Source organism: Electrona antarctica (assembly GCF_951216825.1).
Source record: "Electrona antarctica genome assembly, chromosome: 10".
NCBI lineage: Eukaryota > Metazoa > Chordata > Actinopteri > Myctophiformes > Myctophidae > Electrona > Electrona antarctica.
This window is the reverse complement of record NC_136791.1, coordinates 11,773,635-11,795,603: the sequence shown is the minus strand read 5'-3', so window position 1 is coordinate 11,795,603 and position 21,969 is coordinate 11,773,635. Positions and strand designations below refer to the sequence as shown.

At 42.7% G+C, this 21,969-nt stretch overlaps 1 protein-coding gene across 1 annotated transcript in view; it reads right to left on the bottom strand.

The window, feature by feature from the left end:
• The window catches only part of col13a1 (collagen, type XIII, alpha 1), a 51,624-nt gene extending 36,942 nt beyond the window's left edge, over positions 1–14,682 (bottom strand). Inside the window, exons 1-10 of the mRNA XM_079511524.1 lie at positions 14,652–14,682; positions 13,276–13,302; positions 10,221–10,271; positions 6,549–6,584; positions 5,783–5,809; positions 5,465–5,491; positions 3,649–3,675; positions 3,535–3,561; positions 3,172–3,198; positions 1,513–1,587 (exon numbers count right to left, since the gene is read on the bottom strand). Coding sequence (XP_079367650.1) covers positions 1,513–1,587; positions 3,172–3,198; positions 3,535–3,561; positions 3,649–3,675; positions 5,465–5,491; positions 5,783–5,809; positions 6,549–6,584; positions 10,221–10,271; positions 13,276–13,302; positions 14,652–14,672 — 345 coding nt within the window. The 5' untranslated portion in view covers positions 14,673–14,682. The remainder of the gene's footprint in view (positions 1–1,512; positions 1,588–3,171; positions 3,199–3,534; positions 3,562–3,648; positions 3,676–5,464; positions 5,492–5,782; positions 5,810–6,548; positions 6,585–10,220; positions 10,272–13,275; positions 13,303–14,651) is intronic.
• Between the last annotated feature and the right edge of the window lie 7,287 nt (positions 14,683–21,969).

Genomic DNA, 21,969 nt, shown 5'->3' with positions numbered 1-21,969 from the left:
GAAGGAAGGAGAGAAAACAATAAAATGAGAGTGAAAAGCAAGGAAAATGGCAAGGCAACGGAGAGAAAGAGAGGAGGCTGAAGAAAGAAAAACACAGTTGCCAGTCCTGCAAACTAGAGGCTACAGTAGGTGATGGTGGCAAAAGGGGAGTGTTGACATACTGTACCCGCATACCCAACACCATTATTTCACAAGCATGTGAAAGGCATGCACATTTCTCATGTACAAGCCATCGGCCATAGGCTATTCATAATGGGCCTGCACATATTTCTTTATATATACTGTGTATATATATCTATGTTTCTATTTTTTAAATTTTTTTGCACCAACTCCCCTCATCAACAACACTCTGGGCCCCTAGATTGCAGCTGAGCAGAGATCAGGTGGGATTCAGTCTTGCCACAAAGAGAGTACAGTACGTCGTACAGCAGTAGCTACAGCACAGTACACATCCAGACTTACTGTGGCCAACTGTCCAACACAGGGCTGTACAATACGTCGCTTCTGTTGAGATGACCAGCATTGTCAGATACAAGTTAGAGAGAGAGGAAGCGTAAAGGTATGATCCCACTGACATCCCCATGGCCTAGTTGACACAGGCTACTGGAGCGAGCTGTGTGCAACTTGCCTACTTTTTACATACGGTATATATTTCCATTTTGAATTTTGAACAAAAGGAGAATGCTTTTCCTCACTATATGATCAATAGGATAATTATTATCCTACGTATATGACTTTAATCATTGACTTGTTTAACAGAGAAATATTGATTACATAGTTACATGATGAGGAAATATATACAGCATGTGATTTATGAGTAAAGGGGAGGAAATGGACTAAAAGTAGGCAAGTGTGCTGCTACAGTTGTATATAACCCCACCATGTTCAGCGATCCACCACATCTGCCCCCATGCTGTAATATAGTGTGTTACCACCGACACCACCAGCTCACAAGATCATCGCTCTATTGCTTTAACCACATTCATTCTAGGGCGAAGATTCTGAAAAAAATAGCTGATGTACAAGCTCACAATGCATGCTTGTAGATGGGCCATTTTCGGCGAAGAGGTGGTGTACAAGAACAGAGGAGAGGATCAGGTATAGAGCCACCCCAGTCAACAAATCATATAGGATTTAAGTGATTAAGATCTGAGTGAAACAACATTACCACTAGGTACCCAATGTCAAAGCTCTCATCTTAACAAAAACAAACAGTGAAAGCCTGCTCTATTTCTGTTCTCAGAGTCTCAGCTGAAGGTAAGGGGATTACAGCGTGGAAAGATGTCAGATTGTTTCGTTAGAAACCAAAACCTCCTCGCTGCACATTGCTACTGTAGGTTGGGAGGCCAGTGACATTGATTGACTGGCTCTTTCTTGGAGGGGTGGGGGGGTGGGTGGAGAGCAGAGGTTTGAGGAGCACCTGAGTATTTTGGAGCACTGTGTCTCTTTGCGGCATGACTGTGTGGAGACCACTTTCGAGGATATGGGGGTGTTTTAAGGGCACCCACAAACCTTAACCATCATCAGAGCCTGACTGGAGCGCAAGGCAGCCAGGGTTTTCAGAGGGAGTTCTTGCACAGAGACGCCCTGCATACCAGGTAAGGGGTCAGTTTTGAAACTCAATAACATTTTAACATTTGCTCAACAGCGGTAATGGTGATTATGATTTAATCGAGTGTAGATCTACTGACGGGTCAGTCATGACTTAAGATCACTTTCGTCTTCAGAACATTTAAATCAACACAATGGGTCAGCTACAAACACGCACGCAGATTCGCAGAAACACACAAAAACACACACATGCACGCACGTGCGCGCGCGCACACACACACGTGCACACACACACACACACACACACACTGCACTTCCCATACCAGTAGGAAAGATTGCAGATCCACAGCATTGTATACCCTCCCCCCCCCCCCACACACACCCACGCGCGCACACGCACACATACCACCTAGTCTCCCCTAACACTGTCAACCCTGGTTGTTTTTAAATCTCTATAAATAAAATGGACTTGACTAGCACCCGCATCTTCATCATGTGAACTTGAGTGGAACTGCCCACCAACAGGGGACCTCCCGTGCAGATTGCTGCAGGAGACTCCAAGAACTGTATAAAAGTAATTAAACACACGCACATCAAGTGAAGCGGGGCACCAGTGCAGATTGAAGAATTTAGAACAGCCCCAAAGCATACTGAGTTCCACTTCCGCTGAACTCCACATTCTGAACTACTATGTTTATCTAACCCAAAAGCATTTGGTGGCAGGAGATGCATATCAGAGCCTAAGGAATTATCGACGACTTGTTTCAACATGGACTGTTATTGTACAGTGCTTTGATACAAAGTTTGACAGTGTAACAAACGTTTATGAAAACGTTGCTCTTCACATCTCCACGGCAGCCGTTAAATAGCTAGGAGTTCGGGTTACACTGGAAATGGACTTAGTTATCTGAAAAATCCCCCCAGTACACACAGGAGACTCTTATCCCATTTTGAGCGGGAACCCCTTATGGTGTTACATACATTATGTTATAATTTAGCTATTGAAAAATAGCAGATCTACAAGCTCATAGCGCGGCACCGAGTGCCGCGCTATGAGCTTGTAGGTCTGCTATTTTTGAAAAATCGTTAAAATGTGCCTCAAATCTTTCAGAAAATTGTCATAATTTAGAAAATATTTTTTTTTAATTTCGACGTCAAGCCTGAATGGGTTATTCTTGGCACCCCCACATACAGGGCCTTATCACATCTGAGTGTATGCTCCAGCAAGCAGCCTGTAATTGCCTTGTTTTCTCCCAAGCAGCCAAGCCCCAGAGACCCTGGGACGATCTGCATCACCCGGACGCCTGTTTGCATTTTATGCATGTGCTACCTATCACAGAGTCGTTTGTCTAAAGCCCCGCTTCTTTTTTTCTCCTGCTCCTCTTTCAAGTTCTCTCTCTATTCTCCTCTGTTATTACACTAGGTTCACCGCTGCCCATATGTCTGGACTCTGGACCTGTGAAAGATAAGTTGTTATATGGGAGAATACAGTATTATTCTGACGCCAGTTACCATCTATGAGGAGAAAGAAATGTCACACTTTTAATAATAAATTAAAAAACAGACTTCGCAAATAAGATGAACGAGCATAAATTGGATGAATGTAGGATGTCTTCTTACCCGGTGTGAATAGTCTCCACAGACGCCCTGGAGAAAACAGGAACACAGGAATGGATCAGAGAAAATAAATCTCCAGTCATTGCAGTAGTCAGGCCTCACACTATTCACCTCACCGGCCAAGGTTTGGTAAGATTTGGTTGGGGCTGGCTGTGTTAAGCTTGTCAAGTCTTATAATCGCATCAGGATATAAGTTTGAGTACAATCAGTGTAGTCTATCTTGATTTTATTGCAGAAATTGAATTGGCTGGTGAAATGCTATTTGCTTTAGTCAGTAAATAAAATGTATGTGTTACACACTGCTTTTAATACTAACATATAATAATAATAATAATAATAATAATAATAATAATATAAAAAACTCACCTTCTCGCCTTTGGGACCAGGTTCACCCTGGAAAGTAGGAGAAGAGGTGAGCAAAATAGGGTGATGAAAATACAGACATTCAGTATAGACGAATAGCAGACTTCAAAAACTTACTGGGATTCCTTTAGGTCCACGGTGACCCTAAGACAATAAACAGAAATAGAACAATCAATCATTGATGGATGTATGCATACTTATACAAGTTAACTATACCTCAAAGATTTAAATTGAACAGGATTTGTAAACATGTATCCCGGTAAAGGTTATCAGATCAGTAATGGACTGAATCTAATCTGATGACTTGCCAACTACATATGTCGATTCCACTCTAGTCAAAGCCACTCAATATGACTTCCCATCAGCTCCTGGGGTGGGTGCCTGTCTAGCTAGCTGTCAGAGCCTGGTGACTGGTTGATTAATGGACTCGGGGAAAGGGCCCAGTTGGACACATCCAGCACACCCCACGCCTGTGACCCCGCTGTCACAAGAGTGCCAAAGCTACTTTGTGAAGGGGACACCATCTCTATACATTTACCAGATGACCCCTCAAAGCCTTTTTCAATGCTCCTCGACATTCGTCAGGAAGGGGGTTCGAAAGGGGAGCTCATTATAGGGCCATTCATCAACATTCAACATTATTTCAACATTATCCAACCCCACTTGGCCTCCCGGACGGACGTGCCATTTGTGCTGGCCCAGAGATCCTCCCGCGTGTGCAGAGCTCCAATGAAGAGGAACCACTCCACACACACTCGGAGCTCCACCACCACTCATAAAACAAACCCCTGCGTGATAGCCCCGCCTCCTCCAAGTCTGAGCAAGAGTAATGGTTTTCAAACAAAGGTACTAACATCACCAGCGGGCATGATAAAAACCAGAGCATCAATGTCATAACGGCTTCCAAGCTGCTCTACGCTACGGACAGCATCCAAGAAGAACACAGAGCTCCTTCTTTCTTTCTTTTTTTAAATAAAATATATCTTTATTGAGGCTGTAAAAAAAATCCAATAAGGATCAAAATCGGTGAGAGAAGTTGTCAATAAAACCATGATTCCAAGTCCCAGGTGAGGCATAGTGAGAGCCGTCCAGCGGTCAGATAGATGTGGTGGGGGCAGTAGCGTTTTAACAGTGGTGGTGACTCAAGCCGAAGGCGCGCTGGGAGCCTATGGGATTGATGGGGGCCAGTAAAGGTGTCTGGAGGAGAGGGGAATCCATCTCTTTTCTTTGGCTCTCCGGCAGGGTAGAAACGCGAGCATCACAAAGCCAGGGCAAGTCATTGTCAGATCATTGGTCACGGTATGAAATGGATGAATTTCAGAACTTAAACGTTGCTTTGTAAGGTGTCTCAGGAACAGTGTTCACAGCACGGACAATAAAACAAAACTGGGATTTGCCCACACTGTATCTTTTTTATTTTAACGTAGAGGAAAATGCATAAAGCATATGCATTCACGGTTCATGCATCTTAAGTCAGTGCAAAATCCCTTTGTGTCCATGTCAGTTATACTGCGTTTTACCTACTAACCCTGATTGAAACCCAGAGTGTGCATAACAGCTCCCATCAGACGCACCCTCTCTACTAAATATGGCCCGGCATTCTCCTTGTCACTATAACAGGAGGCCTACTGCTATCCCGTTACTCTGTACATAAATCAGCCCACTAGTCTGTTTTCCCAGTGAATTTGTGTGGCTACACTGAGGGCACAAAGTAAACAACCAGGTAATGCAATGCCATAATACCAAAAGAGAGCTCACACCGTGTTATATTTGCGTAAAGCTTTGTTTATGGTAATCGTATGTAATGCATCTAAAATACATAGCTAGTCTGTTTCTACAGGGCCAAGCATTTATTGTGAAGAAACAAGATGTACAATATATATGCACAAAAACAAATGTGAAAAATCTCATGAGGCATTTGAGGAGCACTCACCATGTCTCCTTTCAATCCGTTCTGCCCCTGTATGAACATAACACAGTGAGTGCAGGTGGACAAAAAGAATCAAATTGATCCCAACAGTTACCTGGACTTGATTTCCTTGGGAAAACGTCTTAGGAATATCAATAACATGTTTAACTCCACCCTGTAATAACAGTAATGATGCTAATAGAGATTTTATTACAATAATGACCATAATCATTCTTAACTTAATTATGCTCATTACCATCATAAGGTGGCAGGTTCTGGGCACTAAAAAACACTAAATTGCGCAATTATTTCACATTTGTCAGGAAGTGGGTGGAAACTCACAGGCTTGCCGTCCAACCCGATTGGACCCTATAGGATAAAAGAAGAGAGCAATAGATTTAAAAGCATAATAATGGTTGATGCATTGCATAGCTAACATTATACTAGCTCTGTGGTGTGGACATTTTCAAGAGGCAGTCAAAGTATTTTCAAGTCACGTAATGGTAATGGGTTAGGAGCATCTGTGCTCCGAACCGGGTGAAAACAGGATGAGTGCAAGTGGTCAAGGGAACTACTGCACTGTGTTGACCCATTAAGGGCTGACGCCGATTCTTCAAAATGCCTTCTAAATCAGTTATTCTCACACTTTCAAGATTTTTCAAAAATGTTAAAAAATAGCAGATGTACAAGCTCGCTGTGAGCTTGTATATCTGCTATATTTGAATAGCAAACGCAAATAATCTAAAATGACACGGATGATTTCCCGGTATTATTAATGGGTGACTTTGAGTCAAGTATCCAGTGTCTCACAACACTGGTTAGGTATATTCTGTATGATGCATGATTAATTTCCATGATTGCAAAATCATGGAAATGAATCATGCATCATACAGAAGGCCTACCTGAAACAACTACTGTTTGGCAGTAACACTTCAGTACATGGGACACTTACGTACTTAAGTCATTTACCGACACTTCTTTTGCTTATGAGGGCCACTTAGGTACTCAGAGCAAGTACTTGCTTAATATGGCCCCATTTAATAAAATCTTCATCTATAACGACTGACCACCACTTATATAAAGGATAAACGGCCCAGCTTTGACTTACTGGAAAGCCTGGAAATCCTCTGGTTCCCGGCTGCCCCTAAAGAGAAACAGAAACAAAATCACGGTGTGTTTTTTTGACTTGTGGAGGACTGACGTGGAAATCTGCTGAAAGGAGGTCAGTGTACAAAGTCATGGCTCCATTCTCCCCCTCCTTCTGTGCAGAAAAGCTTTTGGGCAGTGTGCTGTAATTGACTTTGACAGCGGGAGTGATACCGTAGGCAATGGGGAGTAACTTCAGCGTGGGTTGTGAAGGGAGAACGAAAAAAAGAAAAAAAAAAGAGAGGAGTACCGCGGAACACGCTGAAACACAACACTGAATAGAGAGATCCACAAAGAGATTTCGCTTTTCCAATGTAATAAATACGGACTAGTATAAAGAACAAGGTCGAATACGCTCAATTAACATACGTCAATAGCAATTAACATGTTTTCATCAGAGCCTGCAGGCTGGCTCTGATGAAAACGAGGTGGATTTGAGCTGTGGACCGTGCGCTTCAGGGACTGACTGGTAAAGGCCAATCTGTATCCCAGGGGAAAAGAGTGAGGGGGGGGGGGGGGGGGGGGGGCAATAAAGACAAACAGGAAGAAAATGACAAGGAAGGGGTGAATGTGGCTAATGGAACAGATTGTATGTCTGTGACCAGAAGTACTTATATGCAGGCTTGCATGTTTTCTCTCCCGGGAGAATCTCGAGTCTGTTATGAAAAACATTGTAGAACATGGCTTTGTTGTATTTTACATCGGCCTTACAAGGGACATGGGATATTGACTATTGACAGCACGGAGCACGCTATGATAAATACGCATACACAGTGCTGCCTTGATCCCGCCTCTAGCTGCCGCTGATTGGCCAGGCCGTTTTGTGGCCGGGCATCAAGTCTGCCTGAGAGTTCCCAGATGGGAGCAGGAGGGGGGAACCCAGTGTACTCTCTGCTGCCCCATCTGGCGGAGTCAGGTTAGCTCAAACTGCCGTTAGTGGGACAAAAACATCTAAAACTAGTCAGGGCTCTGGACTTTGCCGGTGGGATAGGCCTACTGGAACACTTGCCTCAAAACACAGTCACACCGGGCATACAGCCGGCGGAACTACATATACTCAGCCTGGTTTTCCTAAACATAACCTCAGTAAACTATGCCTAAACGTAAACGGTTAAATCTAATCTTATTCCTAACGGTGCCAAAACCTGAATCTATGCCTAACCCTAAACCTATTCCTAAAAATGTCTCTCAGTAAGAAGAAAAGAAAAACAAATGTTTGTGTGTTTTAAGGTGAGCATTCCAGTTACCTGACCAGATATCTTGGGTGTAAGTGGAAAATTTGGTAGGCATTAGAAGAAAGGCCATGGGGTGACTTTGGGCTCCCCAAAATATGTAGATGCCATCCTTTGGGGAGCATGAAGGTGTAGAACCGATTCGAACCAGTAGTTTGAGAGATACGTTATGTAACCAAAGTGTTTGAGGCACTGAACACCTGACATTGCCATCCTTAGAGCCCCACTGCTAGCAGGGGGGAAAACATTGTTTGGTTTGCAACCCATGCAGCTTTCCACTATAGTGGAAAACCTTTCTTGCAGAAGAAAACCCTGCACCACTAATCTTCCACTATCTAAAATGACAGTGTGGCAGCGCAGCCAAGCCCACCTGGCTAGCCTAAGCTGTCATTTCCTCTCTGTTTCTCCCAACCTATCTGCCAAATTAACTCCCTTGTTCCATCTCAGGTCAAGACCAACCTCTCATGTCAATCTCACCTGCTGTGGGAAGCTATCTTTCAAGTACCTCATTCTGACTGCCCCTCTATGTTCAGAACCTGGCTCCTACTGCGCTTCACTTCCTCCCCAGCCTGCTATTCATTAGAAATGCCTATTACCCTTTCAGGAAGAGTGGGCACACATGCGCATGCACGCATGAACACACACACACACACACACACACACACACACACACACACACACACACACACACACACACACACACACACACACACACACACACACACACACACACACACACACACACACACACACACACACACACACACACACACACACACACACACACACACACACACACACACACACACACACACACACAGGTAGCCTATATATTGTAATAATCACCAATTTGAAAAACAGATGTCGGCTCCACTTAAGTGGCTAGACTATTGGCTGTGTATGTTACTGTTCTGCAACCGTAGACTGGAACAAAAGAGGAACTATGACTGAAGTGTCTTCAAAGAGATTTGAGAAAAGGGATATTCTGCCACACAGATTGACACACTATTGTTTTCCTGCTGTTTGAAAAGAAGAGGAAATATATAAAATGCACCAAAGCACGATTTGGTCCATTGATTTTTGACTCACAGGCTTCAGGGCCATAATAGAAAAGACCTTATTATGTGTCTCATGTCCGGTTAGAGTAGATCTGGTTAGATCACAATTTGTCACAATGTGACACATGAAGCTTGAAGATCGGCATTTCCTCCCAAGACTTAAATGGTTAAAGAATCAGGCATGTGAAATGATCTATTTTACCACCAAAACAATTATACAGCCCTCACCATTGTTAAGATATTCCCCCAAAATATGCATTTACAGTAGCACTGTCCTATTGTTTGGATCAGGTACATTCACCTACAATCTTAGTCCGCCGTAGTCTGAAAACCCACCTCTTCAGACTCCACCATGGCCCGTAGCACTTGCCCTAGCCTAGCCCCTTAGATAGCACATTATGTAGACTTAGATAGTATTTTAAACAGACTTATAGCTTGTTACGTAGACATCTCTAGAATTGCATTTTATGTAGTCATAGCACTTTATAGTACACATGTATAATATATAATATAGTATAGTATGTACAGGTATAGTTTACATAGATACTCCACTGTTATGTTCTTATTGTACGCATGATTCATGATAACTACTTTTTTTTATATGTGATGTATGCCATGCTTTTGTTATTGCTTAATGTAAATCGCTCTGGATTAACACATCTTGTGCCCAAGACGTCTGTGGACGTCCTGGGTATTGCGCAACGTGCATAGCCCAAGACGTCTGTGGACGTCTTGGGCTTTTTATTAAAAAAAATCAGAAAAATCAAAACATTTTTTTTTTTTTTTTTAACACGTGGTGCCAAAGTTTGTTTTTTTCGCCATTGAGAATGCATTTGGCGTTTAAATTAAATAACTCAGAAACTATAAAACATTTCAAAGTAAAAAGTTCCAGCATGTGTCTCCAGTCAGCTGAATTATAAAAAATGTGAATGGATTTTCTAGGTGAAAGTGATTTTGGGCAGTTAAGCGTGGGCTCTCAATGTGTTAAGAGCGTCTGCTAAATGCCTAAATTGTAAATTGTAATTGTAATCTAGGACAGTGACTGCTTGACTAACATTCTTAATCCTGGATCTCATATACTGTAACAAGAGCATGGACAGAAAATCTCAACAATTGTCCAATCACGAGCTGTAAATAGCAAATCTGCAAGCTTGGCTATTTTCGGCATGCAACACCGTCGTACAACGTAGCATAAAACAGGCATGAGTCCCAGAAGCATTAAGCAGACGTCTCCAGAAAGGGCAGCAAATAAAATGCTTAAGATTGCAGGCCCAAGTGTGCTGTGCAAGTGTTTAGAGATAGGACAGGAGTTTATGTGGTGTAAGGAGAGGTGAAGAGACTTACAGGAGGTCCTCTTGGCCCAATAATGGACAGGCCTGGCTCCCCTGGTGCCCCCTAAGGACAGACAGAAAGATAAACAAATGACATGGAGAAGATACAGTATAACAAAGGCAAGAGCAACAGAAAGAACAGCATTTTCTTTCCTGAAGAACCTCTACAGAAATCGAGCACTGTGACCAAATACATTCGTACAATAGCAAAAGAGGGGTGTTGGGAGGTGGGGGCAAGTGCAGTACATCAGTTACCATCTGTTAAACATAGGCCTACTGTATCTCCACCTCCAACACATGACTATATCCTCTAGGGCCAATCATGGGACAAGGTTAGCATGCATATGAGCATAATTGTTCTAATTTACTATCAATTTCAACCCAGCAAAAAGGGGTCTGATTTCAGGCCTATACTTTATAACTTGAAAATGTGACTCAAAAGGTCAACAGCACTGCTGTGCAAACAGTGAGAGAGCCTCTGGGCTTCAGCTCTGGCACAAAACAGATGATTTGCACCATGTCAGCCCTGGTCCCTGTACTATAGCACCACAGACCCTCCCAGTGAAATCCCACAAACCGCTGGGCCAGACTGGTTCAGCTCAGGTTTCCAGCACTTTCCCTAATTAGCTTCTACTGTGCACAAATCCCAAGCCCCGCCAACAACCCCCGAAGGAAACCCTATCACAAGGACATCTTTGATGGCCGAGCCATCCATCAAAAACACAGGTGATTCTAAATGTTTCTGAATAAATGCCTACTTGGGAAGGGGAAGTATTTGTTTTCACACTCTTGGTTAGATAGATTGATGGTGGATATATCACGCAGGTCGCAAGGGCAAAAAATGCCAAAGGTAACGGTGAAAAAGAGGTTTCCCGGTCAGGTTCCAGGTTACGGTTACTTTCTTGATCATCTGACGCTGCCGTAAACTGCTTAAAATGAGCCAGTATATCAAAGATCACAAGATCACTACTAAAACTAACACCAACCCAACACATGTGACTAGCCTAGTAGCCAAAAAGTGAACCTGGACATGTTGAGTACACCAACGTTTTATGTTGGAAATGTTTAGTATGGGTCCCCAGCAAAATTGGCATATGTGACCATACCATTAACAACCTATAAAAGGCAAAATATTCAAAATTTCATCATGCTTTATCTAGCATGTGATGTGTCAAACTAGGGGATTTCATGATGCTGAATCCATTCCAAGCATTAGGCTTAAAACGGCCATGCCCACTTGCCCAAATGTGCTGACATCATCAATTTGTGATGACGGCATTGGCCGTTTTTATACACATATTATGCCAATTATGAAAATTGCTCAACATATGCAAGTTAGCATCTGGCAGTTTCTACATGCTGGGGATCCATACTAAACATTTCTAACATAAAACCTTGGTGTACTCAACATGTCCGGGTTCACAATGGGGCTCTATGGGCCGACAACTAGACTAGACATAAAATACATATAGTAGAAATAACGGCTATGAAAAGTCCTTACAGACTTAATTTCTCCCAAAATGAACTCTTCTCCAGCCCATAAAAAGCAGATTGGTCATCTGTTGTGGTTCATGTGCTTTTTCTGCTAAACCTATCCATCATTTCTTTCCGTTTTGACTCTCAGACTGGTTCTATTTGCCAGTCACTTGCCCCACAAGCCCAACCCACAAAACCCACAAGAACCCATTTGTTTTAAGAGTGAAATGTTCTGGAAAAACTCATCTTCACTGTTTCTTTTTGTGTCTCACTGTCCGTCTTAATTTTAGCGAAGATGCTTTCCTATGTGCTGCTGAACAGCAGCCAAGTCTTACTGTATTTCCTTATAGTCTCTCTCCTGGCAACCACAGTGCAAAACCAACCACAGGGGAGAAGCCCCGGCTCCAATATGACCGTGTGCTTCCCTAAAACAACCGCTGCTTGAAGCAAATGGAAGCCGTTGGATTCTTTTGGATACAAATCTGTCAAAGAGTTACCAAAAACGTATACGCTACATCATCTGGATCTCCACTTAGCCATTCTGGTGGTCAGAACGCTATTTCTGTTTTCTCACTGGTCAATAAATGGCTCCTAGAGGGCCAACAGAACAACTGTGTTGGCTGACTGACGCTTGGCTAGTAAGTTTCTTTGTTATTACAGTGTGACAGTGCAGAATGTGACGCATGTTTCCCCGTTTCATCGCACATACATCTCAGCACGCTATAAATCACCTCACATTTGATGAAAAGTCAATCTGAAAAAGCTGCTGCTTCTGGCTTTGATACCAGCAAAAATATCGAAATGGATGAGATGATTGCTTTTGCAAATGTGGTGAGTCAGGATTCAGGAGGTCACAAAACTGGCAGGCACAATTCTTCAGAGCATGATAGGGTGCCGTGTCTCCAGCACGTCTTTGGGGTGCAAGTGAACACGTTGAAGATTTGGAGATGGAAATATGATGGAACATTTGCGCAACATACCTCACACTTCAGCCATCGTTATATCAATCCTCTGATACTATGCACGTTCCCCTCAGGGAATCTTCTCATGGACTCTGCTGTGGTCTCCATAAATGTCCTTCTACCTTCTCTGGGGAGTCTTAAATTAGAGCATTCAGACTCTGTGACAGATCTTTACTATTGTGTTTCATAATGTATAAAAGCTCAGGTAATCCAACCGGGCTGGGAAGCGGTTTGCAGAATGTGACCCTTATGCCCTTTTAAAAATACAGGCCCAGGTTCCCTGATATAAATCAATGCTACCTGTATACACTACACCATGCACAAGTATGCCCTGCTAACCACCAACACCGCCACCCACTAAGACAGAGATCTTAGCAATGTCTTGGGTGACACCCTATTTATACCACACTGAACCTTGACCTACTCATCCAACTACAGTATGTCCTATGGAAGAGTCTGTGACCATGACATGACCAAATACATTTTTCAAATGCCTCAAATCAAAACCTTGGAACTATGCAAACATGCATATAAGTTGTGATTTGTGTATATCTCCCCTGCCTTCTTCTCTATTATTCTGAAGATTATTCAACAGGTTCCTTGGATAATGGCAGACGCTCCTAAACTTACCTTCTCCCCTGCGTGTCCTTTTAAGCCCTGGAGTCAGTCACAGCAGACACAGTTGCATGCAACGAGGTGTGAAGTGAGGAGAGAACGACAAGAGAGAGAGAGAGAGCGAGAGAGAGAGAAAGAGAGAGAGAGAGAGGAATTGGTGTTATAGACATGGAGAGGGTATGGGGCATGCAGCGGTCTCAGTGTGGTGGTCAATGTGAGGGGTGGGCGCTAACGGGAGACGTGTTGTTTCGAGACAGACATTTCTTACATAGACATACATAAGCCATAAAAAAAAATCTAACTGCCTTTGAGGAATTGGTCTCACAGCGGGAGCTAGACGGCGAAAAGCCTACCGTATTGGAGCGGGAGTGTTTTGAAAGCCAGCAAAGTATTGAGTCCAAAGTGGCAGCAGAAGAACGAGTGTTGGATAAGTGAAAGTCCTCAGCTGAGAGATAGAGTGGTAAAATGTTGTCCATATGGTGTAGGGATATACTGTCTGCCTTGAAGAATTGAACAGACACAAATCTTACTGAATCTGTTTGCAATATAAGGGGAAGCTTTGGCTTGTCAGTAGAACAAAATGTGTTCTTTATATCTGTAAATGACAAATGCATGTTATCTCAAGGTGAAAGCTGAATTGGCTAAACAAAAGTGTGCAACCCTTCTTCCAAGACTCAAAAAGAAAAAGACAAATCAGTCATAAAGTTGATATACTGTATTGAAGACTAATGCATAACACAGATTATGTAAGAATTGGGCTTACTGTAGATGAGACATTAGGCGTGCAAACACTAATAAATTAAATGGAGAGGGAGACTGGAACTGGTAATGATAGTTTACAATCAAGCACAATGTGCTTGTTCTTCATGGCATGTTTGTAGACAGCTAACATGAAAACATAAACTATAACATAATATGTTAATACAATTACATGTTTGCAGTTATGAATGTCCTAACTGCAGGTTAGAGCTGTAGTGTAAAGTAAAGTTGTAGTGTCAGTGCAAAACATTCCCATAATGTATTGCAATATTTGTGATCCCTGCACCATTTATAAAAGGGGCACCAAAGGTGGAAATGATACAGTATAATATACATAATATACTGTACTATATTTATATTAGACTCTTTGTGGGATTATAGGCCCTACTAATAGTAGTCGTGCATATACCTGTACTAATGGAATATTAAGAAAAGGTAATAGAATAGCATGGTGGCATGTCTTTTGGTTCCCTTTTACTGAAGACAATGTCATCCTTTTCCTTTGAAGTCATGATACGGTCTATTCTTTATTAAGTCTTAAGCATTATGTATTTATTTACTGGAGTATTTGCTTATATGTGGATCTACACGCTAGTAACGCTACACCTTCTGCACAATCCCAAATCACTCACCATTCTTCCTGGGATTCCCATACTTCCTTTGTCACCCTATTCAGCAACGCAAAGTCAAAAGGACAGTTGTCAACAATAATAATAAAAACTAAAAAATTAACTCTTAAAGGGATACCATAACATTCTGAATTACAGTCTGTCACACTGTTTCTGTAAGCACTATTTAGTCACATTATGAGAAAAAAAAACTTCTGAAAACTGACAATTAGTCATATTTTAATTGGCACGTAAGCATTATTTGGAATTCATTCAACTATGATTCATTGAAGTAACAAAGCATTTCCCCCATATTGTGACATGCTTTTTAATTGTCATGACTAGAATTCTAAAAGCCATGGTATCCTTTTAAGTACCAACAAAACTAATACAATGGGTTAACTTTGCCACCTACCGTATAGAAAGCTGAACCAGTCTACCATGCCAACTACTTTGATGCAGCCATGCCCAAGAATATTGGTTTGCTTAAGAACAAAGTTCTTGTATACTGAAGTAACTTGAATCATAGATTGGCTAAGTTGCCTGAAATGAAGATTGCAAGCTGACCACACCTTGTCTGTACAGTTTTGATCACCATCTGCAAAGTCGATATTTCTCCTAAGAGGTCATGAGGGTTTGAAACAGTGGAGGCTGCGGTATGTATTAGACTCAAGTTTGGGACATGTTTTAAAAGCCAAACAACAACAAACAACAGCATCAGCCAATCGCATAGCATTCCGAAATGACCTGCCTTCTCCCTCGAGGCTTGCACGTCGTCTGGCCCTGCATATCGACTTCTTTCACACCATCCCAAACAACCATAAACTCACGTCACACTGAAATGACTTATCACATGAAGGTGCTCATTCCTGGAGCCCTTTAATATGCTGGAGCCGCCCGCGGCCCCAATAGCAGGCCTGCCCAGGGATCGGGGAGTTGGCTGGTGCTGACAGCTGTTTGACGGCTCACTCTTGTGACACGTCATGGAAAAAAACGGGCCTAGGAGTTTTTGGAGGGGGTAGTATAGGGTGGTTGGAGTTGGAGCCATCACAGGAGCAGAGCTGTAGCTACAGTAGTAGACCTACACGTTGGGCCAGGCTCCATAAACTATTGCAATGTTACCTCATGCTAGGACATTTACAACTTTGAGCAGAAGTCTGAGACAGTCTTATTATGAAACTCTAACTCTCTGATCATTAACCACACAAATCCAATTCTGGGGCATGCCATAATACCAGTAGGCAAACATTTCGCCCCAAAGGCCAAAACAGCCGAACATTCCGCGAGAATAGCAGATCTACAAGCTCACAACGTGATGCATAGCGGTGCGTTGTGACTGAGCTTGTAGATCAGCTATTATCGCTATTTGTCGTACAATGAAGTATACCGTAGGATTCAAGTAGTTAATACTGAAAAAAATATTAATTGATTCTCTCCTGAAAAACTCCATTGCGGTATATCGAAGCCAAACCAGATGGTGTGTGTCACCAATACGTGAGAGACATTTAAAAATAACTTCATGCTGTAGTACTACTGTCTCCAGAGACTGAAGTGGGGCTCTTTAAATCTCTGTCCAAGGTCCTGATTTGAGCCAAGGCTTTGGAACAACACTACCAATACCACAAGATTGTTTTCATTCAGAGTCGGGGGCTATATGAAGTGCCTAAAAGACCCACAGTGGTTATTTTCTATAACCACAAAATATAACCTTCACTAAAGTTGGTTTTCCACCCAGTGGGTGAGTTGTGTGCTCTCAAAAGCTCACACAGCCAAGCAGCCAAGTCTGTTTTTGTGTTACACAACATTCCGGGAGATCGCAGACAGAAACCTGATAACTCCCTCGGAGTCCCCACACAATTCCACTCCATGTGTCACTTAGCTGCCTCTATTGTTTAGGTCTTTCTCCTTAAAAAGATAAGGGTTACTTTACCGTTTACCCCCGCTTTATTCACACACACGCACACGCACGCACACGCACACGCACACACACACACACACACACACACACACACACACACACACACACACACACACACAATCGAAGCTCTCTTGTGTCACTCTCTTTTTGTATTACCTATCACTCTCTAGTCTGGTTCTCAGAGTTATTGGGGCTTCAGTAGTCTCAAATTCACTGGTGTCTGACCACACAGCTGACCACCCGTTTTCACACATACAAAACACATATATACGCGCACGCCTACAGCTGACAAACGCAACCCACACACGTACAGTATGCTCCCCTCCAGTCAGAAGGATTTATGCCGGCCCTTAGCAGTGCAGCGTTAAGGCCTCTCAGGCGTATTTACAGCAGTAATGAGACTCAGCTGGATCTTAGGCTCCTGTCCAACACACACACGCACGTGCACGTACGCGCACACACACACACACACACACACTCACGTACGCACACACACTGAAATACTATACTTGAGAGGACATCAACATTTTAGGACGACAATTAAAACCATTATTTACCCATTTTTAACTCTAAGACTAAAGCCTGCGTTATATTCAGCTGCATGCCGTGTTTCGGCGTTGCTGCGAGCTTGTCCTGTAGATGGCCTATTTTCATATGTGACACAGGGGTACAAGTATGCATAAATGTGCATAACTTAAAGCATTAAAGCCCCTAACCCCTAAATAACAAACAAAATGCAGTCTGACCCTATAACTCCAACCTGAGTCTTCAACACAATGCAGTCTGACCCTATAACTCCAACCTGAGTCTTCAACACAATGCAGTCTGACCCTATAACTCCAACCTGAGTCTTCAACACAATGCAGTCTGACCCTATAACTCCAACCTGAGTCTTCAACACAATGCAGTCTGACCCTATAACTCCAACCTGAGTCTTCAACACAATGCAGTCTGACCCTATAACTCCAACCTGAGTCTTCAACACAATGCAGTCTGACCCTATAACTCCAACCTGAGTCTTCAACACAATGCAGTCTGACCCTAACTCCAACCTGAGTCTTCAACACAATGCAGTCTGACCCTAACTCCAACCTGAGTCTTCAACACAATGCAGTCTGACCCTAACTCCAACCTGAGTCTTCAACTAGTCGTAACAAAATGCAGTCTGACCCTAACTCCAACCCGAGTCTTCAACTAGTCGTAACCCTAATAATTTTGAACCATTTCTCCAGTGAGGACCAGGAAATGTGTGCTAATAATGTCTGTTTCCCAAATTCCACTATACTTGTGGGGACATTTGCCCCTCACAATTATAGTAATACAAGCACACACACACACACACGCACATGCACACACACACACACACACACACACACACACACACACACACACACACACACACGCACACGCACACGCACACGCCTGCAGCAGCAGCTCCCACTCAACACTAAAGCTACTACTGGTAAAATATACACACAATCATATGGCTTTTGCTTCTATATACATTGATGACAGGGCATGGCTAAATGAACATCCCTGCAGGGCTTAGGGCACTGCAGTTTCAATAAAGTTACAGCATGATGATACATTAATGTCTTTTATGGTTGTAGCCCGGTTATGGTTCTTATTTTTTGGGCTGTAAGACAGCCCAGAGCTTAATTGTCCGTATCCATATGTAGTTTGAAATGTACAGTATGTGGAGATTTTGGAGAACTATGTGGCGAAGACACTGTATATTATATTTGTGTGTGTGTATGCGTGCGTACGTGCGTGCGTGCGTGCGTGCGTGCGTGAGTGCGTACGTGCGTGCATGTGGCCGCCTGCGTATTTGTGTGCAGTGTAAGACGAAGAGGGAACAACGTGCTTACAATCCATCCATCATCACTCAACAATTCTGCAGAAAAATCTACTATAACCACATTCTATGGAAACACTGCATACTGATTTGAAAGCAGACAGTTCCGCTTCCAAAACCACATCCTTCCCCTTCATTTACTCAAGGACCACTTGTGACTTCATTTCCAGCTTGCTGACAGGTATAATCAATCACAAAGTCTGGTAAAGAATCTCGTCCTATCTTTGACAAAAGGTGCTAGTTAGATAATCTGCTGTGAGAACGCCGTGTCCTGCCTCTGCTGACTGTTTCATAAGTCTGTTTCATAATCGAGCTAGTCAGTAACGGAGACGGGAGGTGGGGTGGGGGGTGGTTGCAAACCCATGTCAAAGATCTGATATTAGACGGTCTCCTGTTGCCATGCTGTGATGGAGACCAGGTGGGGTTTGGCCTGGGTCCATGGTTGTTAAGACATGTTAGAGAGATGGCTGGCTGATCAAGGGGGGGAGCTGTTAGGCCAATAGACACCGGGGAGGTGAGGTTTATACCAAACAGACTGCAATGATCATGACAAATCATGTTCATTTGCAAACTGCTTTGTATGCACACTAATTGTCTGTTGCATTGATGTCTCTGAGATCTACTGAGAAGCTGTCATATATTTAAAGTAATACATCTAGCTACAAACTAATCAAACCTGCAACTGATATTTTAATTCCAATCGTGATCACGTTAAATCTCTTATCATTTTCAATTCTATAACTCGTATCTCTTATTAATAGTACAGTTATAGCACAGTACATCTATCCATTTGAGAGTGTACAAAGGGTCCATTTGCTTACATTTTTGCACCCAGCACAGAAATGTGAGCTTCTCGGTAGAGTGTAGAAAGATCAATACTGGACAATACTTCACACAGGCAACCAGACGGAGATACAGAAAGGACACAAGTTAAAAGACATTTACCGGAAAGCCTGATCGTCCAGGAGGACCCTGAAAAAAGGGTGAGAGAAGATGGGTACAAAAAAGAGAGAGTAAATGTATTATAGAGAGAGTCTATATCATAAAAGGTAAAGAACAAATCACTGAGCCAGGCCAGAATAAAATAGCGTTGATAAGCATTACTGAAACCACAATTTCATGCATAATAATAGTAAAGGTTTTGACTTAAATTGTATGTGTACATTTTTATTTTGACCTTTGATGGTTCAGCAAAAACAGGCAGACAAAAAAAAGAGACAACACAGCATTCCATGACTGAAGAAAAACATACATGAGAAAGTAGCTACTTGAAGTGATTGATTTTAGTTGAATGCTAACTATGGCTAATGCAATCACATGCCTCTTTAAATCGAGGTCAAATGCTATAAAGAAAAGAAAAAGTACATATCAACAAATAAGATTTGCATGAACATTACAGATCACAACATTTTTTATCAGTATAGAAACATGCAAAGATTTTTGTGAAAGTGCATGCCACAGTATGCATTTTTAAACTACCTTAAAGGTATATTCAGTGATTTGATTTAATTCAAATATCACTTATTTTTTCTTTTTTTCTGGATAATTCTCCCTACTGTGCTGACCATATAAGGAGTTCCTCCCTGTCCCCAGTGAGCCCCTGGGGTCAAAAAACCCTAGTTTCAGTTTGGGCTTTGGGTGGCAAAGCCTTCATCCAATCAGGATGAGAGGGGCCTTCCTCCAATCATGATCGAGTGGGGGCGGGCCTTGGTGCACATGCTGTTGGCCTGTTGCACTTCCCCCCACTGTAGAGCGTGCATGTGCACATTTTGTTACCGGGGCGGACTGGGTGGTTTTCCAAATCACCCAAATCACTGAATGCTCCTTTAACTACAGACTAAAGCCTGATTTATTCTCTGTTGTGCTCCAGTATCTGCACCAAAAATAGCAAATCTTCAAGGTCACAATGGGTTTCAATGTGTGGGTTATTTTCGGTGCATGACAAGTATGCACAACCAAGTATAACTCAGGCTTAAACTCTCTTCTGCACCTGCACGACTGACCATGAACTTCCGAACACTGAACTCACTCTCTCTTAAGTGAAAGCCGAAATAAGGGCATTTCTGCTCAGTGACTTCCACAACAAACAAAGGCAGAGGAGGTACAATGTCAGTGAGTACAATAATACTCAATTACGGACGTCTTCAAGAAGTGGGGCCACATTGTCAATGTCAAGTGTGCTTTGTTTTCTCCAAGGTAGCAGAAAACAAATAAATGGTTCTTTTGTAAGTAAGCCTTTGGCAAAGGATGTTCAACTAATTGCCTGTAAGATTAAACAGGAACTCTTGACAATTTCTAAAAGGCAACTGTACCTAGACACACTGGCTGTTTACTAAGAAGTATGATCATTCTTTTGGAGTTCCTGGACTTGAATGTTGGCATTTCATCGCTATTCCTCCCTGAGGAGTCCTGAGAGACTTTGTTAGACCATCCCAATGTGTGTCTGTGTGTGTGGGTGAGTTCTGGCCGACAGCGAGAGAGGGGAAGTCATTATTCTTACTTCAATAATCCTAGAGGGAAGAGACATTAACACGCCTTTCATTTCTCATTGCGCTTTGATTCTGACAAAATGAATTAAATTAAGTAAGACCATATTTTGATGATATATTGCCTCTATGTGATAGGTCTTTCTGAAGAATCATTAAATTATCTACAATGCTTAGGAGTATAAGCTACAGTAAGGACAAAATTAAGTATGTACCGTAGCCTACAGTAGGAAGCCAAACATAAATATGTTTTACTCTTTTGTACCTGTACACAAGACACAGTTTTAATTTGTTAACTTTTTGAAAAATGTGATGTCATATCACCTAGCCCTAATGTCCAGTGCATACTCTAGAGTCTACGTGCTGTATACAGTAAGCAGCCCATCTATTGAATGTGACATGCTCTGCCAGACACAACAAGTGAGACCAATGACTAGTACTAGTGTTTGGTCAGAAGATGAGTAGTTTGACTAAAGCACCTTACGTACGCGGCACCGCACCGGCAGTCAGAGGGCAGTGGTGAGGTGCAGCGCCAGGTGCTGAGTGAGACACATGGGTGCCTGCCCATAAGCTACAGGGCCTCCAGGGGCCGTCTGCAGGGGTCAGGGGTTCCCTACCGCCGGAAGGAACTCTTCATTGGAATTACGCGGTAGCCCTGCAACATGTGGCTCCCATTTGGCAAAGTGCCGCTGAATGAATGAGAAAGGGGGTGGGATGTATTTGGCTATCATGCGGGCGATCTACAGTCTCCTGGGGTCTCTGGAGCCTCTGAGGAACTAGTTGGGATGTGTGGGAGAAAGGCCCGACTTAGCTGTACTCTGATTGGTGTTATTTTACCCAGAAACTGACATCAGAGCAATGTGAGGTGATGGCTAACTGACTATGAAAACGCATTTGGCAATTAATCTTTAATAAACATGCCCTCCATTTTCACCCATGATGGTGTTAAATGGTGGCTTACTGTGTTTGTTGAGATTGTGATTGACAGCTTTTGAAGGCGCCAATTTGGCAGCACTGTTCGGTTTTATTAGCGTTGGAGGGTGTTTCCCATCACACTTGATTGTTTTAGAGTGTGTTAAACGC